General features: G+C 39.3%; 1 protein-coding gene across 3 annotated transcripts in view; it reads right to left on the bottom strand.

The window, feature by feature from the left end:
- eif4g3a (eukaryotic translation initiation factor 4 gamma, 3a) overlaps window positions 1–18,664 on the bottom strand; it is a 53,723-nt gene that overhangs the window by 8,609 nt on the left and 26,450 nt on the right. For all 3 annotated transcript variants that reach the window (XM_060857732.1, XM_060857733.1, XM_060857734.1), the window contains 17 exons: window positions 17,980–18,162; window positions 17,182–17,293; window positions 16,843–16,955; window positions 16,254–16,370; window positions 13,327–13,423; window positions 12,492–13,142; window positions 12,205–12,284; window positions 9,615–9,840; window positions 9,363–9,487; window positions 8,117–8,236; window positions 7,797–7,949; window positions 6,328–6,525; window positions 6,080–6,226; window positions 2,653–2,889; window positions 1,165–1,269; window positions 942–1,077; window positions 399–502 (listed from right to left, as the gene is read on the bottom strand). In XM_060857732.1, coding sequence (XP_060713715.1) covers window positions 399–502; window positions 942–1,077; window positions 1,165–1,269; window positions 2,653–2,889; window positions 6,080–6,226; window positions 6,328–6,525; window positions 7,797–7,949; window positions 8,117–8,236; window positions 9,363–9,487; window positions 9,615–9,840; window positions 12,205–12,284; window positions 12,492–13,142; window positions 13,327–13,423; window positions 16,254–16,370; window positions 16,843–16,955; window positions 17,182–17,293; window positions 17,980–18,162 — 2,904 coding nt within the window. The remainder of the gene's footprint in view (window positions 1–398; window positions 503–941; window positions 1,078–1,164; window positions 1,270–2,652; window positions 2,890–6,079; window positions 6,227–6,327; window positions 6,526–7,796; window positions 7,950–8,116; window positions 8,237–9,362; window positions 9,488–9,614; window positions 9,841–12,204; window positions 12,285–12,491; window positions 13,143–13,326; window positions 13,424–16,253; window positions 16,371–16,842; window positions 16,956–17,181; window positions 17,294–17,979; window positions 18,163–18,664) is intronic.

Here is an 18,664-nt window from a genome sequence, read left to right as displayed (position 1 = left end):
TAAATGCTGTCTCATAAGCAGAGAAATTTTCCCAAAGGCACTATTTTGTATGCAGATTTTGAATAAACAGAGATTTCAGTTATAAAAGTGCTCCCATTCGCAGGAGATTATTTAGCGTTTACCCATGCATGAACCATACAACATACAGAATCACTGTAATTTCATATTATGCTTTCAGGATCGTCCTCATCTCCATGTGGCAAAACCGATATAAACCTCATGTATTGATTTTAATACCCTGTTTTATATGTGGATATTATATTTTATTTATCTGTGGCTTTAGTTCTTCACATCACATCACCTTTATTTTGTTTCATAATTAGGTTATCATTCATATTCCACAGAGCTGCTGAACTAGTGTTGTGTGCATGACAAGACTGGGTAAATGATGAACAGACCTTGGAGATCTTAGGAATCTTTGAGGGATCTATGGTCCTGCTGTTCTTGGTCACTGGTACAGTGCTCCAAGTCTCTTCTCTCAGTCCGCGCTGTTCCCTCGGTTCTGTAAACACCATAATGACATTTTTACAACTACTGCTTTATAACTTCATTCATGAAGTTAGAATCTGGCATGCCTGCTGTTTTATTGTTCAGTCTTGCACCGATTTCACCAGGGAAAGATTAAAGTAAAGCAAACACGGTGCACAGGAAACGAATACTAGCTCCAGCTTTCTACTTGTTTTACAGGGTAAATGTGTGACTGAGTAAGTAAATAAGTATATAACTAACCTGGTTGAAGTACAGTTTGAAATGCTAATTAAAATTAGTTCTAAAACTAATAGAAACTAACATAATGAGGCCATGGGTTGAAAAAAAAACCCCAAGCATTTAAGCCAAGTTTAAATGTTCATATGTTCTTAAATAAAATGAGTTGAGGACAGGTTTATGTTACATGGTTTAGTTTAAGTGGGAAATTTTACCTGGCCTCCTTTTCAACTTACCTGGCCTCCTTTTATCCTTGGACAATAATTGCTGGTGAACCTTCCTCTGCTCCTCCTGTTCCTCGATCCTGGCCTCTTTATGGATCTGCTCAATGGTTTTGGGGCCCTGATCAGTCCTGCGTGACACCCAATTATGCTAAAAGCACAGATATAAAGGAATTTCAGTAACATGTACAGTTAAGTAAGGACACATTAAACATATGAACAGCAAAAACAAACACACCAGTCTCAGGTCGATCACGTCCAGTAGCATGAATCGGATTCGAGACGATGTCTTGCGCTCTTTGACAATTTTCTCCATCTGGTTGAAATACTGGTCCATGCGAGGCTATTCAAGCACACAGAGCAAAAGCTAATCAAAAACACTTACTGGGCCGACTACAGTCAGTTTACACATACAACACACACACACACACACACACACACACCCTCCCTACCCCCCTAGCCAGACTTTGTCACAAGCAATTTCTTTACAAAATACAAACAAAATGCCACAAACCACTCGCTGATTCTCCGTCCTGTATCTGATTTCCTGTCTCTATGATATGGAATGTTGCTTGGCCGCCGAGGACTTCTAAGTAAAATCAATTGTTTTAAATAAATAAAAAAATGAATTTCTAGAACGTAGCTTCTCAAAAAGAAAATCCTAAAGAATAATCGTCCTCAAACAGTGACTTCACTGACCAAGATAGTGAGACAGCTACGGACTTTCAAACTTTTTCTCATCTGGGAAACATCTTGCTTGGGGTATATAGTCTTACACATTGCCTCAGCAAGAAAACACCCATAAACTTACAAGTCATAACCCCACCCATACTTTCCTAAGGAAAAATATACAGTGTCAACTTAGCCAATCACAGCCATCTGCCATGCTTTCACACATGAGCACAACGTGAAATGAAGAAAAGAGCCGTAGAGCAAATAAATAATTAAATAAATAAATAAGGTAGGTGCATCTAAAGCTTTTCTGTTCTTCTCAGGCCCGGGAAACCACACAAAATCCAGAGATGTGTGTTTACTTACACAAAATTCAGCCAATGAATGTCTTGGCAGTTTCCTGAGGAGGAGTTTTACATGTGTAAGAAAGCTGAATTGCATTCGATACTGTGGCTTTCTGACCAGAAGGTGTAGACTGTTAGCTGGTAATGATTAGAGTAGCCTAACAGATCAAATATTTCCTAATCATTACACTGGACATACATTAATCATCACTCTATGAAATTAGATACGAGTAAAACAAATGCTTTAACTGCCATTACCTAATTCATTTTTCTTTTTTTACTCATTAACAAGCAATTTCAACCAATTTCAACAAAGCTAAATGCTCCACCAATCTGAAAGTTTCTTTCATCAAAATTGGATTAAAATCAGTATTTCTGAGATTTGACTTTTTTGGAATGTTCTTTAGGCTTCTGACTTTTTTTAATCAGCAAGCTCAATAATAATAATAATAATAATAATAATAATAATAATAATAATAATAAATGTATTTTTTCCTGTTCTATTTAATACATTTACTTTTTTTAATGTGACAAAACTGTAATTAAAAAATCCGAACTTTAGATTTATTTAAATACTTTTTTCAGCTTCCTTATTAACCTTATAAATAAGCCATTGCTTGTCATGATAACTGCAACGTCCTCGGACCTGGGGACTCTCCACTGATTGAGGACTTACTGACCGTTATAAAGCCTCAAAAGTGCTGAGTTACCTTGGCCTTCTCAAAGTCCAGGTCTTTACCGATGGTAGTAAGAAGCCTGCAGAGGCACTCGAGGCTCTCGTCATCATGGTTCTTCAGCAACTTCACCACGCAGTCATGCATGATGGCCTCTGTTAGCATGCGGAGCTTAAACAGCTCACCGATGAATTTGATGTTGCCAGTGGAGCGTCGTCTGGCTTTATTCTTCGCCTCCTCCAGCTCTTCCTGCAGGCGCTCCTTTTCACTGGTCTGGAAGAATAAATAAGAGCTGTGAAACTACTTAAAGCATAAACATATGCAGTTAAAATCTGGATATAAATTTATTACACTGTAAAACAAACCAAGATAACTGGCTTGAACGGCTGCTTAGTCTAATGGCACGGCATGTGGTCTGTGGTTTCTTCAAATCCCATCTTATAACTTTAGCCACTAACTGCAATTATAGTTCGCGTTTACTGTTTTACATGCAAAAATGGCAGAAAGATCCCAAACCCATTCATATACAACCTCTCAGTAAATGTGTATAAATTACAGTAGAGAGAATAGTAAAGAGGGAAGGAAGCAGCAGAGATGCTTGGTGGCTCACTAAGCATACACAGTGTTTGTTCGTTTTTCCTGTTTTTTTTTTTTTATTTTATCAAACAATCAGACTGTATCAAACGGCAGAATACAGCACAAAATCTCCTACTGGTTTTCGATTATTCAGACATTCTGCTGAACGGCGGCGCCGATCAAATGCTTCTGCTCTCCCAGACAAATATGGATTTTTTACACTCTGCTACTACACTACGTTTCACGGAAACCTGGCTGAACGACGCCGCGCCGGACAACGCGCTACATCTGCCAAACCAAGAATCAATGGGGCGGCGGGACATGCTTCTACATCAGTAACGGGTGGTGTACAGATAGAACAGTGTTGAAGATATGCTGTCCAGATCTAGAAGCACTCGTTGTGTTTACGTTCCACCACAAGTGCACATGAGCCTGGCTTTACAAAAACTTGCTGATCAGATTATAGGGACAGAACAATAACACCCGGACTCTGTTATAATAATTCTTGGGGACTTTAATAAAGCAAATCTCTCCTGTGAACTGAGAAAGAGAAAAAAGACAGCATGTTACATGTCCCAACAGAGACAGTAATATACTGGACCATTGTTACACCACAATATAGAATGCACATCGCTCAGCCCCACGGGCAGCTTTGGGTCTCTCTGGTCACTGCCTGGTTCATCTTATTCCAACCGACAAACACTAAAACTGACACCTGTTAAAACACATGGTAAAGACTGTAAAGAGATGGTTCAGCGATACAGAGTGACTTTTACAAGCCTGTTTTTTTTTTTTTTTTTTACAACAGTGTTTTTAAAGCTGGTGCCAACGATCTGAACAAGCTCACTGAGACGGTAACTTCATACAGTCAACCATAATCCCCGTCCCAAAGAAACCTAAGATAACAGGACTGTAGACGTCGTCTGTCTTCATGAAGTCGTTCGATAAACTGGTTCTGGCTTATCTGAAAGACTTCATTGCACCTTTACTGGACCCCCTGCAGTTTGCTTATCGAGCAAAAAGGTCTGTGGATGATGCAGTAAACTTGGGAATCTCATTCATGTCAAATTAACACTCCACCAACACTGGCGCACCTTAAGGTTGTGTTCTCTCCCCACTGCTCTTCTTCCTTGTACACCAGTGATTTCACCTCTAATGACCCCTCTGTCAAGCTCCTGAAGTTTGCAGATGACGCTACAGTCATCAACCTCATCAAGGAGAGACACAACAGGAGGTTGAAGAGCTGGTGCAGTCACAACAACTTGGAGCTCAATACGCTCAAAACAGTAGAGATGATCGTGTACTTCCGGAGTAACTCCTCTGCACTCACCCCACTCACCATCATGGACAGCACTGTGGCTGTAGTGAAGGCATTCAAGTTCCTGGGCTCTACCATCTACCAGGATCTGAAGTGGGACTCTCGCATCAACGCCATTGTAAAAAAGGCCTAACAAAGGATGTACTTCCTTAACCAGTTGAGAAAGCTTAAGCTGCCACAGGAGCTTCTGAATCAGTTCTACTCAGCAGTCATCGAGTCATTTCTGTGCACAACAATAACTGTCTGGTTTGGCCCAGCTACAAAATCAGACATCAGAAGACATCAGAGAATGGTCCGGACTGCTGAAAGGATTATTGGTGCTCCCCTGTCCACCCTGCAAGAACTGTATACAACCAGAGTGAGGAAAAGGGCTCAGAAAATCTCTCTGTAGCTCTTACATCCAAGTCATCTGCTTTTTGAACTTTTACCATTTGGCTGGTGATTCAGAGCTTCAGAAATTTCCCCATTACACAATAACAATGTGCAACTAGATTTGTAAAGTTCGTAGCGACCAACTTTGATGTTGGCTTTGACGAGGCAAGTATTTGCAAAGGCCGGTGCTTTTTGGAGGCGAGTGGACATAAGGGTCAGTGTTACTTTTGGAGGCAAGTGGACAGAAAGATAGGGTGCCAAAACATTTGGAGACAAGTGGAGACGAGCATGTGACGTCATTCGAATACTCCTGAGGAAGTTCCCCTCATTGAGTGTTTTGTTAGGTCACATGTTCATGTTGTGCTAATTTTTTATTTTCATGTGACGTCATCAGAATACATGTGAGGAAGTTCCCCTCATTGTGCTGAGTGTTTTGATGTCACATGTCCATGTTGTAAAATGTTTTTTGATTTTGTATATGTTGGAGGCAGGGCTGCGGCACAACCAGAAGGCCAGTCGGTACCCCAATTTAAAACTGTGTTCAGAGTCTCACCCTAAAGGAGTTGGCCGAGTTTGGTGTAGATATTTCAAAAGCTTGCTGAGTTATAAACCTCCAAATTTTATAATGGGAGTCTATGGGGGGAAAAAAGGCCACTCGGATTGCTTAGAAAATAGCAACAAACTTCAGACCAGGGTCTACAACATATCCGAATCTGCTTCATGTGGCTCGAAAGCTCTAGGCCGCATTAAATTTTATACATTTTTGTCTAAGCTTAAATAGGAAAACAGAATGTTGGCTTCTACAAAGCCAACATAATCATATTCAGTTTTTACCACTTCCATCCTAGTAAATCCCTGCATCTCATTCTATTCCAATCCATCATCTACATCACAACTGTACAAACTTTTTTCACCATGTTTTTGTCCATTTGTACTTACATGTGTGTATTTTTATTCATTTATTTTTATTCTCATCTTATTTTTATAGTCAGTGGAGTTGTCTCTGTGTACTGGAAGTGTATGACACAAACAAATTCCTTCTATTCGCAAGCTTACTTGACAGTAAAGCTCTTTTTTGATTCTGATAGTGAAGCCTTCTTTACTTACTATTGTAGTATTGTATATATTAAGTATTACGTATATTATAGGTGCAGTGAAACGTCTAAAGAGTCTAGACAGATAATAATAGACACATACTGATGTTGCACAGTCGAGCTCCTTCTGCTTCCTCTCAAACACAGCATCATCCATTTTGTCCCTTTCAAATTCTTTCTGACAGCGGTTCAGCAGCAACTTCCGGAAGATAACAGTAGTGCCAGGTTTATCTGCCATTGGCACCTTCAGCTGCAGGTACATCAAAACACAATTTAGATCTTTTCATTCGAGATGCCAGATAAAATGCAGACATCAATAATTGAAAAATAATCATGCTGTCAAGCTCGTACTGAAGCCAGGCAGTGGCACATGTTGGCGTAGGCTACAGAGAAACTGGGCTCGTCAATGGCCTTTTCAAACACCAGGTCGATGACTCCTTTAAGCCTCTCCTCTGTGTTTATGGTGAGGTCCGTCACCTGCTTCATCAGCTGTGAGAACATCTGGGGTGTCAGTTTATTCAGGATGCTGCGCACCTTCCGGAAAAGTTCCTGCAGCAGAGACATGAAAACAAACAGCGATGAAATAAAGCTAAGTAAACATTTACAGTCAAAACAAAACACTTGCTCCTTAGGAGACATAACATAAACCGGTGAAGTACGGAGTGAAACTATTCTGCCTTTTTTGTATAAGGAAAAAAAGTATTTATATAGTAGCTTGCTCAAAGTTCAAGAGGGGGAAAAAGGGACGTCTTCATTAGTTGCATGATTCTGAACAGTGTTGTAATGTAACGGAGTACAAATACTTTGTTACTGTACTTAAGTAGAAATTTCACGTATCTGTACTTTACGTCGCTATTTAAATTTATGCCAACTTTCACTTTTACTCCACTACATTTCCTAAATAAAATGGATACTTTTACTCAGTTATATTTCCACTAAGCATCTTCGTTACTCGTTACTACAAAATAAAATCACCACAGAAAACACTACACAAAAGAAATGTGTGCGACTGCAATAAGGGAGGTTTAGCGAATAACTGCTCCTATATTGCATTACGCAGCTCCGCACGCTCTATGGAGAAGCACAGGCACACGCAGTCAGAGCTGGAGGCATTTAGCTATAACGTTATTCGGCAGAAAGCTGCAAAGACGGCAACCAAAAGCAGTGAGATTTCACTATTCTTATTACCAGAGTTGATAGCACAAACAAAATATTAATGCAAACAACCCATTCAATTCTAAATAAAAATAACATTTATTGATTTGTTCTTTGTCTTGTGAATATTTGTTTTTATTAATGACTGCATTCATTGGACACACTGTTTGTAAAGAATGCACACATACATGAACTGATTTGATTCAAGACTGACATCATTACATTATGCATAAAATTTTGGTGTCCACTTTTGCCATTAAATAATACCATAACTTTTGGCTTACTATGTAGTCATATAATATATAAAACTCTTGTTGTAAATTCTCACTGAGGGCTAAAACCCCTAAAGATGAAATCCTAGAACCGCCCCTGCTCTTATGCCTACTGAAAATCACTGAAATTTTACTTTTTACTTTTACGTCAAATACTTAAGTACATTAAATATCAGAAAATTACTTTTGATACTTAAGTACAGTACATATCAGATACTTTAAGACTTTTACTTGAGTAATATTCTAAAAGGTAACTTTCACTTCTACCAAAGTCTTTTTCTAGTACGATACTTGTACTTTTACTCAAGTATTGCTTTCTAGTACTTTATACAACACTGATTCTGAACTAAAACACATTTCAATCCGTAGCAGATGTTTACTGCACGTTTCTACCTGTGTTTTCTGAGTTTCCAGGTCCTCTGTGACACTTTCTCTCTTCATGCCAGGCTTCCAAGCATTCTCAGCCTTCTGCAGCTGCACCTCATTCACAGAAACATTCATGATGATCTTGCGAGGCTGAGGCCTCCAGGCAGGCAAGCTGAGGAGCTAACAAAGAGGGATGAAAGTAAAGAATTTGAGTTTATGCAATGAGGAACATGAACAATCAGTAGAATTTTCTACATAAACATCACGTAGTGTACATGACTGAATCTGTGTGTGTGTGCGTGTGTATACACTGGAGATAAGAAAAGTGGTGTGCTTGCATCACTCACTGGTGCTCCCCGTCCTACTAGTAACTGCCTGCTAAAGTCAGCAAATGCTGGAGTGAAGTCTGGCCCTCTCGAGAGCAGCCGTGTGTCCACTGGCCTTGTTGGTAATTTAGTTTGGTTAATCTGAAATGAGAGCATGAGACATGTCTTTACCAGCAGGGGGCAAACTGAGCTCCTGTACCTCATCAAAATAAATGAAAAACCACATGTCCTGTGATTTGCACCACACTGTGACAAGTACAGTAATTCCAACTAGAAGCTGAACCTTATACATTAATCACAGGACACATAAATCTGTGTTTAGGTTAATGCACAAATTCAGCAGCACCCATCTAGAAGTTTGAAGTAACAACAAAACAAATTTTTGGTGTTGGCAACAAGGTATTTTAACAAACCATAACAGTGACACGGTCCGATCAAGCCACCACACATGCAAAGTTACACCTAATATCGAAACTCATCTGCAACCGAAACAAAAGGATTCATTCTAGCAGGCAACAGAATGAACCCAAAATGTTACTTCACTATTATGCACAAAAGCCACTGCTGTGCCTCAGCTCATAAAAGAAAGTAGGCTATCTTGTGAAATCAAATATTACACAAAAGCATGCATTTATATTCCCTCCTCTGTTAGCATCCCGGTTAAGTGTGATGTAACCTTAATGCAATTTTAATGGAAACAGGATGTCTGAGGGTTGTGAACCAAGTGTGCCCAATGGAGACAGACATGAAATGGTAGGTCATTCGCCACAGGCTCATTTTTCAGCCTGTAGGAAATGAGGGACATTGTATATTGCAACACTGAAAGACTATGCAGAAATCCAGAACAAACAATTTTTCATTCAATTTGAGGCTCCAAATAATTAAATTACACAAACTAAATCAGATCACATAAAGGTGAGAAAAGAATGTAACCAGAAAATACTGCTGCTGTTACATGCAAATGTGTAAATTATTATGTCATTATGTCAAATGTGTAAATTATTATGTCTTATGTCACTGAGGTGGCTCAGCCAGAGTTTCAAAGGTCACGACATCAAATATTTGGTCAGCTTTTTACTCGGAGCTCGAAGTCAAGAGTCAGCGGTCAAGAGCAGCTACATCTAGTGTCTAGGGGTTGTATTTAAAATAAGTGGCTTGTTCATGTAAAACAAAAGAAAATGAAAACACTTTGAAAGACCAAATATGAGCTCAAAACCACTTCAGTGGAGATATTATACAGAATGTCTAGATTCCAACAAGCACTCACCTTATCCAGAACTACATCACTGATTTGAGGTAATCCCTCTGGCTTCTGCACACATGCTGGCATGAACTGGAAGCCCAACAGGAAGTCCCGGTCATACTGTATTTTCCCATAGGGCTGCATGAGCACTGAAACAGATTGAGAAAGCAAAACTGCAGTGAGACAAAGAAATGAAATGAACAGTTACCAACTGTTTTCCTAAAGATACCAGCATCTGCAAATCTCCCAAATAGTGAGTGTCTGTCATATCTTTACCTTCCTCTATAGCTAATAAAGGCCCTGAAGTGGCCTTCTCCTCCTCCTCAGGAGTGACAGTGTTATCCATGAGCTCAGTTTCTAACATGTGTACATCTCCATTTTTCAGTGGTTCTGTTTCTGTTTCTCCATTCTCCTCTGGAAAGCAAGACGGAGAGAAGCCATTTCTCATCTCTGAGGCTGGTCTACAGACCTCTTCTGCAGCCGAGCCATCCGTAGTGGATTCCTAACAAATAATAATAATGAAAAAAAGGTACAGCTTTCAAATGGGAGGCAGAAAACACTGAGGAAACATTAAAGACAGTCAACTTGGTTTGAAAGAATGACACCGGGTTATCAGGTAGGTGGGGCTTCAAAAGAACTGGCCGATGTTGGCTACTTTAAATTTACAAATAAGAACTAGATCTGTAAAGTTTGTCGTGACAAACTTTGATGTTGGCTTTGATGAAGCAAGTATTCGCAAAGGCCGGTGCTTTATGGAGGCGAGCGGACATAAGGGACAGTTTTACTTTTAGATGTAAATGGACAGAAAGCTAGGGTGCCAAAACATTTGGAGGCAAGTGGAGACAAGCATGTGACATCATCTGAATACTCTTGAGGAAGTTTCCCTCATTGGGCTGAGTGTTTTGATATGTCACATGTCCATGTTGTGCTCATTTTTGATTTTGCATATTTTTGGGGCAGGGCTGCAGGACAACCAGAAGGCCAGTCGGTACACCAATTTAAAACTGTGTTCAGAGTCTCACCCTAAAGGAGCTGGCCGAGTTTGGTGTAGATAGTTGGAAAGCTTGCCGAGTTATAAACCTCCAAATTTTATAATGGGAGTCTATGGGAAAAAAGGCCACTTTGAGACCCGGTACCAGAAGTACCGGTACTCGGATCGCTTAGAAAAGTAATAGCAACAAACTTCAGACCAGCATCTACGACATATTTGGTGCATATGGCTCGAAAGCCCTAGGAGGAGTTACTCTTGATAAATTTTTGTCCAAGCTTAAATAGGAAAACAGAATGTTGTCTTCTACAAAGCCAACATAATCAGGAAGTCACTACTTGCTGCAAAAACAACTTTTCTGCTCCGTCAACTTCTTTGCACCTCAATGACTGATGAAAGGAGTCTAATTTTTCACATTGCTCACTTCCATTTCTATTACTGTTTTAAAAAGAAAAATAATACAGGATAGTACTTGGTAAACTAACTCAACAGGAAAACTACAGAAAGCTACAGCTAATGCCAGACAGATGCAGGTTCACAATCTTAATCAGTTGCTTTAGATGTGAGGTCAGTCAGTTTCATTTCACTTCTGCACCAAAGCTGTTGAGCATAGCTTTAAAACTAGCTTCACCTAGTGAAGAAGCAATTACTCATGTACAATGCACTATTTTTTAAATCTTCTACTTCTACAGTGTGCCAGACAAAATATACTAATACAGCCACATCTTTAAAAAGAAAATCTATACTAAGCTTCCTACTTTCTATTTCCTAGTAATAGAATTATTTGCATAGCTGTGTGTGTGCCATTTCTGCTATTTTGGCAACTCTGCTTATAGCTCTGATCATGTGGACTAGTGATGTGCTGTTATATCCGCTGGCGCTGTTCATAAACCGCATGTTTGGTAATAAAAAATTACATTTTGATTAATTTCGGATGGGACTCAGGTGGATAAGATAGGCACAAGCCATTACTGATGCAAATATTAACTACATACTCTAAAAGCAAATTTCCCTCTGATATTTAGTCTGGAAGAAACAAGCTCGATTCTCACGACTGCAGCGGGTTAACTAGGAGAATCTTGGGCGTTCCTGCAGCTAGCGGTGCGAGCGAACGCTCATTTAGTGCAGCACGCCGTGTTTTAGAGACACGGCAGAATCGCCTGAATCTGGACACGGTTTGTTGTAGGGCTATAAATATATGGTGTGTCCTGTAGCCTATAAGCAACGAGTTATCGGGAAACATAACTCGCCTGTTCTGGAAGTTCAGAATCAGAATTAGAACCAGGTTTATTGCCAGGAACTGTAGGGTGTGTTCGAGAAGCATACATATAGGAAACAAAGTTTATAAAAGGTGACAGATAAAGTCTAAAGGGAAGTAAAGCCTGTGTTTATGCTATTAATAAAATGTAGCTTAATCTGGCCAAAAGAACCACCTTTTGTTTCCTAAATAAATGTTCATTTAAAAGCAGCATCCTTCCAGTGTATTGTTTTACCCGCTGATCGTGTTAACTGCACCGAATGCACTGTTAAAGAACCATCCATTGACCATATCATGAATGAAGTTAAATTAAATTGTACAGTAATGTGATGATTGGGTGCAGATATTTTATTCAGAGAAAATGATGGTGGTGGTGTGTGGCGTGTGGAGGATTTATTTGAATCATCGCTTTCGGGTGACCTCTGGGCTGATCCGTGCATCTCTAATGTGGACAATTTGAGTTTTTGTGGCAATTAAATTAATTACATTTCTTTATTCATTCATTCATTCATCTTCTACCGTACATTTCTTTAATCCACCTTTAAATAATAAATTTAGAAACTGTTCTATTAGTTTTACATGTCTATGTACTGTTACAGTAGCACAAAACACCTACACACCTTGTTTTCCTTGTGTAAAATATCCACAGCTGAATTTTCTTCATTTGCTTTGATCCAGTCCTTTGGTGCAACAGAAGCAGCTTGTCCCAACACAAAAAAAAAAGCGTTAGCAATTACACTGCATTACATACTTATGAAAACATCCTAAACAACCCCACAACAAAAGCTATAGTCATAGACAAGTGGCATGTTTGGGGCTCCTTTTTTTTTTTTTTTTTTTACATTAACCACATTTCTGCAGAAAACGTGGCAGTCATGATACAAACTAATACAGAAATTGGTCATACCTGTTGCCATTGTTTTTCTGGAATTAGCTTGACTATGTGGTTCTGATAAACAATCAGAGCTCTGTGCTGTTGTTTCAGCTTTGAGGTGGACATCATTAGGACTACAGTCCTTGCCTTGTTCGTGTATGTCACTGCTTGGAGGCTGAATTAATAAGGGCAGGCCAGGGGGCGGCACTACAGAAGACATGGCATTCGAAGGTATTAAGGTGGTTGGGCTGATTGAAATTTGGGTCACAGGGGCAGGGGGCTCTTCCTGAATTGCTTCTTGTGAAACTGGTCCTTCATTTTCAGTGTTCGTCAAGGTCACTTCTTGCACCTGAATGTCCTGCTCACAGCTTGGAGAGGGTGGCGGTGACTCAGACAGACCATTAACTGCTTTTCCTGGAGAAGGGGACGTGGCTGTAGGGGAAGGTGTAGCTTCTGAAAAAGTTTCTTCCTCCTTAGGGATGGGGGATCGTGCTACAGCTGTGGAAATTGTAGAAAGTTCTTCTGGGTCACAGGAAACTGTTGAATTGCAGGCCATTCCAGTTTGTGTGTGAGATGAAGAGTTTGATATAGGAAGAGAGGGAGCTTCTCTCCTTTCTGTAGAGGATTCTGAAGGTCCAGGAGATGAAGATTTATGGGAAGCAAAATCAGCTCTGGGCTTGTCTTCTAATACCAAAAAGTCCAATAATTGAGATTAGAGGAAAATAAAAAGAAACAAATACATAGGCAAATCAGATAATTGTCAGGTTAATATGAATATTAGTCTAAATATGAAAATCAGTAATCTGCTCTGTATCATTCACACCCATGTGCTTCAGTGTATGAGGAGAGACAGGACAGTGCATCATACCTAAAGTGGGTTTGCTATCTGTAGTCACAGGACTGAGTCTGCAGGGTGGGTCCATGTTGTAGTATAACTGCTCTGGTGTCTGACTGGCACTTCGCTGCTATGCTCAAACAGCAGGAAACAGTATGGCATGACACGTTAGACAGGTACACTCCTAAAAGTGCCTTCTACTAAGATTGTCGGCAATCAAAAGTCTCTGGGCAGCATTTGTGGTTACAAGATTTGTCCAGAGATAATACAGAGCTTAGAGACTCCAGCAGAAGTGTTGGAGTCTCCTAGCTCTGTATTATCCCTGGACAAATCTGATTCCTGATTCTACACGTTTAATTAGTTGACCGTGGCATTCAGCATATTTTGAGGTGTGGCTCCTGGTAAACAGTATTTCCTTTCATCTGACAACAGCATCTGTATTTGGTCAATTCTAAGAGCCAAAATTTTCTGACTATATCTGCAAATTAATTTATTGAATAAATAAAAAGAGATAAAGTGCAAAGTTAGCACACTATTTTCTGTGAAAATACATAGCAAAAGCATATACCTTGTACCTATACACAGACAAAATTGCTGGTACTCTTCCATTAAAGAAAGAAAATCCCACAGTAGTCTCTGAAATAACTGACAAAAGTAATAAATAAAATGACTGAAAATTGACTGATAAAAAGCAAACATTTGAATTGTGTTTCAACAGAAGCATTAAAAAAATGAATAAATAAATAAATAAATAAATAAATAAATAAATAAACCACAACTAATGAAATTTCCTGGACAAAAATGATGGTACTTAATATTTTGTTGCACAACGTTTTGAGGCAATCACTGAAATCAAGCAATTTCTGTAACTCTCAATAAGACTTCTTTCAGACAGGTATTTTGGCCCACTACTCGGGAGCAAACTGCTCCAGCCATCTCAGGTTTAAAGGGTGCCTTCTCCGGACTGCACATTTCTGCTCTTTCCACAGTGGTTCAATAGGATTTAGATCAGTGCTCATAGAAGGTCACTTCAGAATAAATGTTTTTAGCTACATGTTTTGGGTCATTATCCAGTTGGAGGACCCATGACCTGCAACTGAGACCAAGCTTTCTGACACTGGGCAGAACATTTCGCTCCAGAATGCCTTAATAGACTTTAGATTTCATTTTACCCTGCACAGATTCAAGACATCTTGTGCCAGATGCAGCAAAGCAGCCCCTGAACATAACCGAGCCTCCTCCATGTTTCACAGTAGGTACTGTGTTTATTTCTTTGAATGCTTCATTTTTGTGTCTGTAAACAAAGAGCTGATGTGCCTTGCCAAAAAGCCCCAATTTTGTCTCATCTGCCCAGAGACTTTGTGGCTTGTCAATATGCATTTTGCATTTTGTCCTTGGCTCTTTGGAAATCTTTTATATGATCTGTCTCTTCAATTTGTTATCAGTTTTACTCTTGTGTCCATGTCCATAGAGGTTGGCTGCAGTCCCATGGACCTTAAACCTCAGTAGTCACAGGAACATTAAGCTGCTTGGAGATGGTCTTATAGCCTTTACATGTAATATGTTTGTCTATAATTTTCTTTCTAATCTCCTGAGGGCTCTCTCCTTACCTTTCTGTGAGCCTACGGTCAAATTATTTTCACTCTTTTCTAGGAGTACCATCATTTGGCTACTTAATAGTTTATTTACTAAACGATTCTGTTAAACCACAACTCAAAAAGCAAAAATAGATTTTCCATTAGTCAATTTTCAGTAAATTTTTATTTATTATTACTTGCAGTTTCAAGTTATTTCAGTGGCCATTGTGTGTTTTTCTTTCTTTAATGGGTGGCTACCAACAATTTTATTCTTTATATCAAGAGACTGTTGCAGTAATTTAATATCATTAGACATTATGAACCAAATCAGAGGGCAGAGACTAAGACACAGCTGGACTTGTTCTGGCTAAAGCAACTTTTTAATCAGAGCATTACTAGAGCTAATCAGTGCCAATGCTTCCCACCCCTAAGCGTGGAAAACCATTAGTAAATCCTTTTTAATCTCTCTAACTAGTGTTAGTTGATGTAATTTTTTCTAAAAATTTGCACAAGTTAATGAGCATTTTGTGTGTCACAACTACAGCTGTTAATACTCTGTTGTTTTTCCACTAAAATGACATTCACTATATTGAAGTTCTAAAATAATGTCAGTGACCGGCTCTCAGGTATTTTGATGTGGTCTACTCTGGGCCAAAGAGTAGACCACATCAAACCACCTTTTGGAAGGAGGTACCAGTTCACTGTATCTAGCAGATGGAGGACTAAATTCTATACCCAAGCTGTTAAGCTGCTTGCCTCCTCCCACATACATGCTGACCATAAAACACTGTTTAACATTATAGCAAAACTGTTATTCACACAAATGCTGTGACTAATGTGCAAGAACATTTCTTGAATGTAATATACTTTTTATTGTTCAGTAACCTGCCTTTAATATTACTGTGAGAAACAACATAGTTATACAGCTATATATATTTTTAGAGCTCCCTTTATTTTTTAGAGCTTTATACCACACTACTATTGAATGCTTAAAGCTCATAACATTACCGAGTAAATCACTGGGATCTAAATGAGTGCGTTTAATTCCTAACATATCTACATGTAAAGCCTATAAGTACATTTACTATTTAAAGTTGACACAGTCAATACTGCAGTGTCTGGCTGTGCTCTGTACTATTTGGGCCTCCACTGTGATACCTGTGCTTGTTCCTTACACATAGGGGGTTGAGCGATTAAACTACTTATTGCAGCGTACCAGTGTAATGACAATAAATGTATTGTAGATGCTTTAATGGGCCAATAAACAGAAGAGGCTATAATATTGGCTGCTAAATACACAATTTTTTGTATTTGCAGAAAAAAATAGTTGGCAGAAAGACAATAGGTACATTGCAGTGAGAAAGCCTGTAGTGGTGTTCATACCTGTGGAGGGGTTGGGGTGGAGCTCGGACGACCCACAGGGGGCGTGGTATTCCCACTACCAGCCATGATCTCCTCTGTAATGTCTTTCCCACCTTGGTTGGGGTCCCGAATCCGGATCTGAGAGAACAGAGAGTAAGTGCAGTCATTATCATCACTAAAGCAGGAACTGGGATTCATTCCTCCTCTCTATGCCTTTACTCTGTTTATCATGGTCATGTGCAAAAATTCACTGTACAGAATCAGGATTATCCAGTGCACGCCAGACTTTAAATGATTTTTGAGAGCATATTTATCTATTTCACTATGTCTGTCCTAATTTAGATAAATAGGTCGATGCTATTTATTTCCTTTGATATTTGATGATGAGGTAAAACTATATAACTGGTGATTAAGTACCTTTTCACTTCAAACACCACAGCAATTGATCAACTCAAAATCTTTATTTACTAAATAATTTGAGTAGATTTGAGAATTTAACAACACTGGTATATACAATAGTTAAGCACCTAAAAAGTGTAATAGCTACAAGACGACTACTTTAAATTCTAACTGCTTGTGAATAATTAAGTGCAAGTTGTGAAAAACCCACTTGTTTCTTCTCGCGTTTGGCTGGTGGGAGCTGCTGTGGCGGTGTAGGCACTATAATTGGGGCTGAGGAGGGATACACAGTCTGGCCTTGAAAATATGCTGGACCCGGAGCAGCTGTTGTTAAAAGTGAGACATGAGAAGATACAGTAAAAAAACGAGACACATCATTATTTCATATGACTCACTGATCAAAACAGCTACTGAGGATATGGTTCAGGAATGTGGTTAGAGATCAGTCAGTGCTGCCATCATCCGATGAACAGAAAAACAACTGCACGTGACTGAAACCAGCTGAGTGTAAGACAGACTATTGAAGGGTACAGTTCAGTTCTGCACTAACCGTAGGGTGCAGAGTATTCTCCTGGGCCAGGGCCAGGGTAAAAGGTTCCAGAAGCAGGAGGAGGGACAGAGAACTGCTGTGGAGGTCCAACATATGGTGAACTGTGTCGATACTGAGGATTACAAGGAAGGAATCCCGGTTAGGCAAGGCCTGTCCAAAGTTACACTATTTCAATTAGAAATAGCCTCCAAGAAGTCAATTACATGGTGGTGATATAGGTACTACATCTATTGGACAAGAGCAGCAGTTATATAATGCTTGGGTAAAATCTCCCACACTCACTTGTATGTAAGTAATGTTATGTTAACTGAATTATTTCCATCATCTTGTGTAAGAGCCCGCCCCTTACAGCACAATAATGGGTACAAGTTCAATCATGCCTAATGTTTCTGTACATGTGCTGAGCTGTAAACTTGATCTCATGCTGTGAAGACATGTAACTGAAGACAAAACCTCCCCAAATGTCTCACACGTCAGAGAAGTTTTATTATTTATATGAATTGCTTAATTTTATGTCTTTAATTTAAACAGCTCTTCCCTGCACCCTATAAAGAAACATTAGCTAAATGGTAAGGATGTAGATTCACTGTATGAAAGACAAGACAACTTTAGATTACATATCAATTAAAAATCTTGCTAAATCTGGGATTAAAATTAACGTTCTTTTACTTGTCGTGGAAAAGTAATGTATGCAAAGAACTAAAGAAATAGTGAAATGACCTTAATGACTAAATAGACTGTTCTAGAGCAGTACTGTACATGTAAGGCAGTGCTCAAAGGAGATTGGGGTTCAGGTACCTGAGGGATGTAGTACTGAGCCGTTTGTGCTGAAGGAAAGGGCATTGGAGTCATGGTCATCATGATAGTTTGGTTAGCGGGATAGACAGCAGTGGCCGTGGGGGTCTGAGAGCCAGGTCGGAGTGAGGGAGCATTGGTGGGAAGAGCAGGTCGAGGTGTCTGCATCTGAGCTCTGTGCAGGAACTGCAGTGGGAGAGAGAAGGTACAAAAGATAATCAATCTGTTATTCTGAAGAAAATATCCAACTATTTCAGGATTAAATGGTGGCAAAAGTATATGAAGTGATCTTGTGTTTCCTTGTATAATGGCCATTCCAGTTGGGAGCTTAATTAATTTTAACGCCACACTATTTCATTGTTCATGTAAAATACATTAATTATTAATATTAACTATTACATGAGGAAACAAGTAATCATATAAGTCAATTTCATGCTTCATAATTTGCAGCATTTTACCCTCATTAAGCCTCTGGCATCATCAAACAGAGTGTGCCTCCTGGAAATGCCCTACCCTGCCTTAAGGTAGCTGCGCACATCAGATTCAAAACACTAATGCTTGCCTACAAAGCCAAAAATGGACCAGAACCCTCTTATCTCCCATGTTTGTGTTAATGTATTCACTGATCGAAACTTCAAAGCACTTTTGTCTCTGGAAAATGAAATCACGGCGTCCACGTCTAGTTCAT

The sequence above is a fragment of the Tachysurus vachellii genome, chromosome 22 (assembly GCF_030014155.1).
Source record: "Tachysurus vachellii isolate PV-2020 chromosome 22, HZAU_Pvac_v1, whole genome shotgun sequence".
Taxonomy (NCBI): Eukaryota; Metazoa; Chordata; class Actinopteri; order Siluriformes; family Bagridae; genus Tachysurus; species Tachysurus vachellii.
The sequence above is the reverse complement of the archived record's forward strand: the minus strand, read 5'-3'. Positions and strand labels throughout refer to the sequence as shown.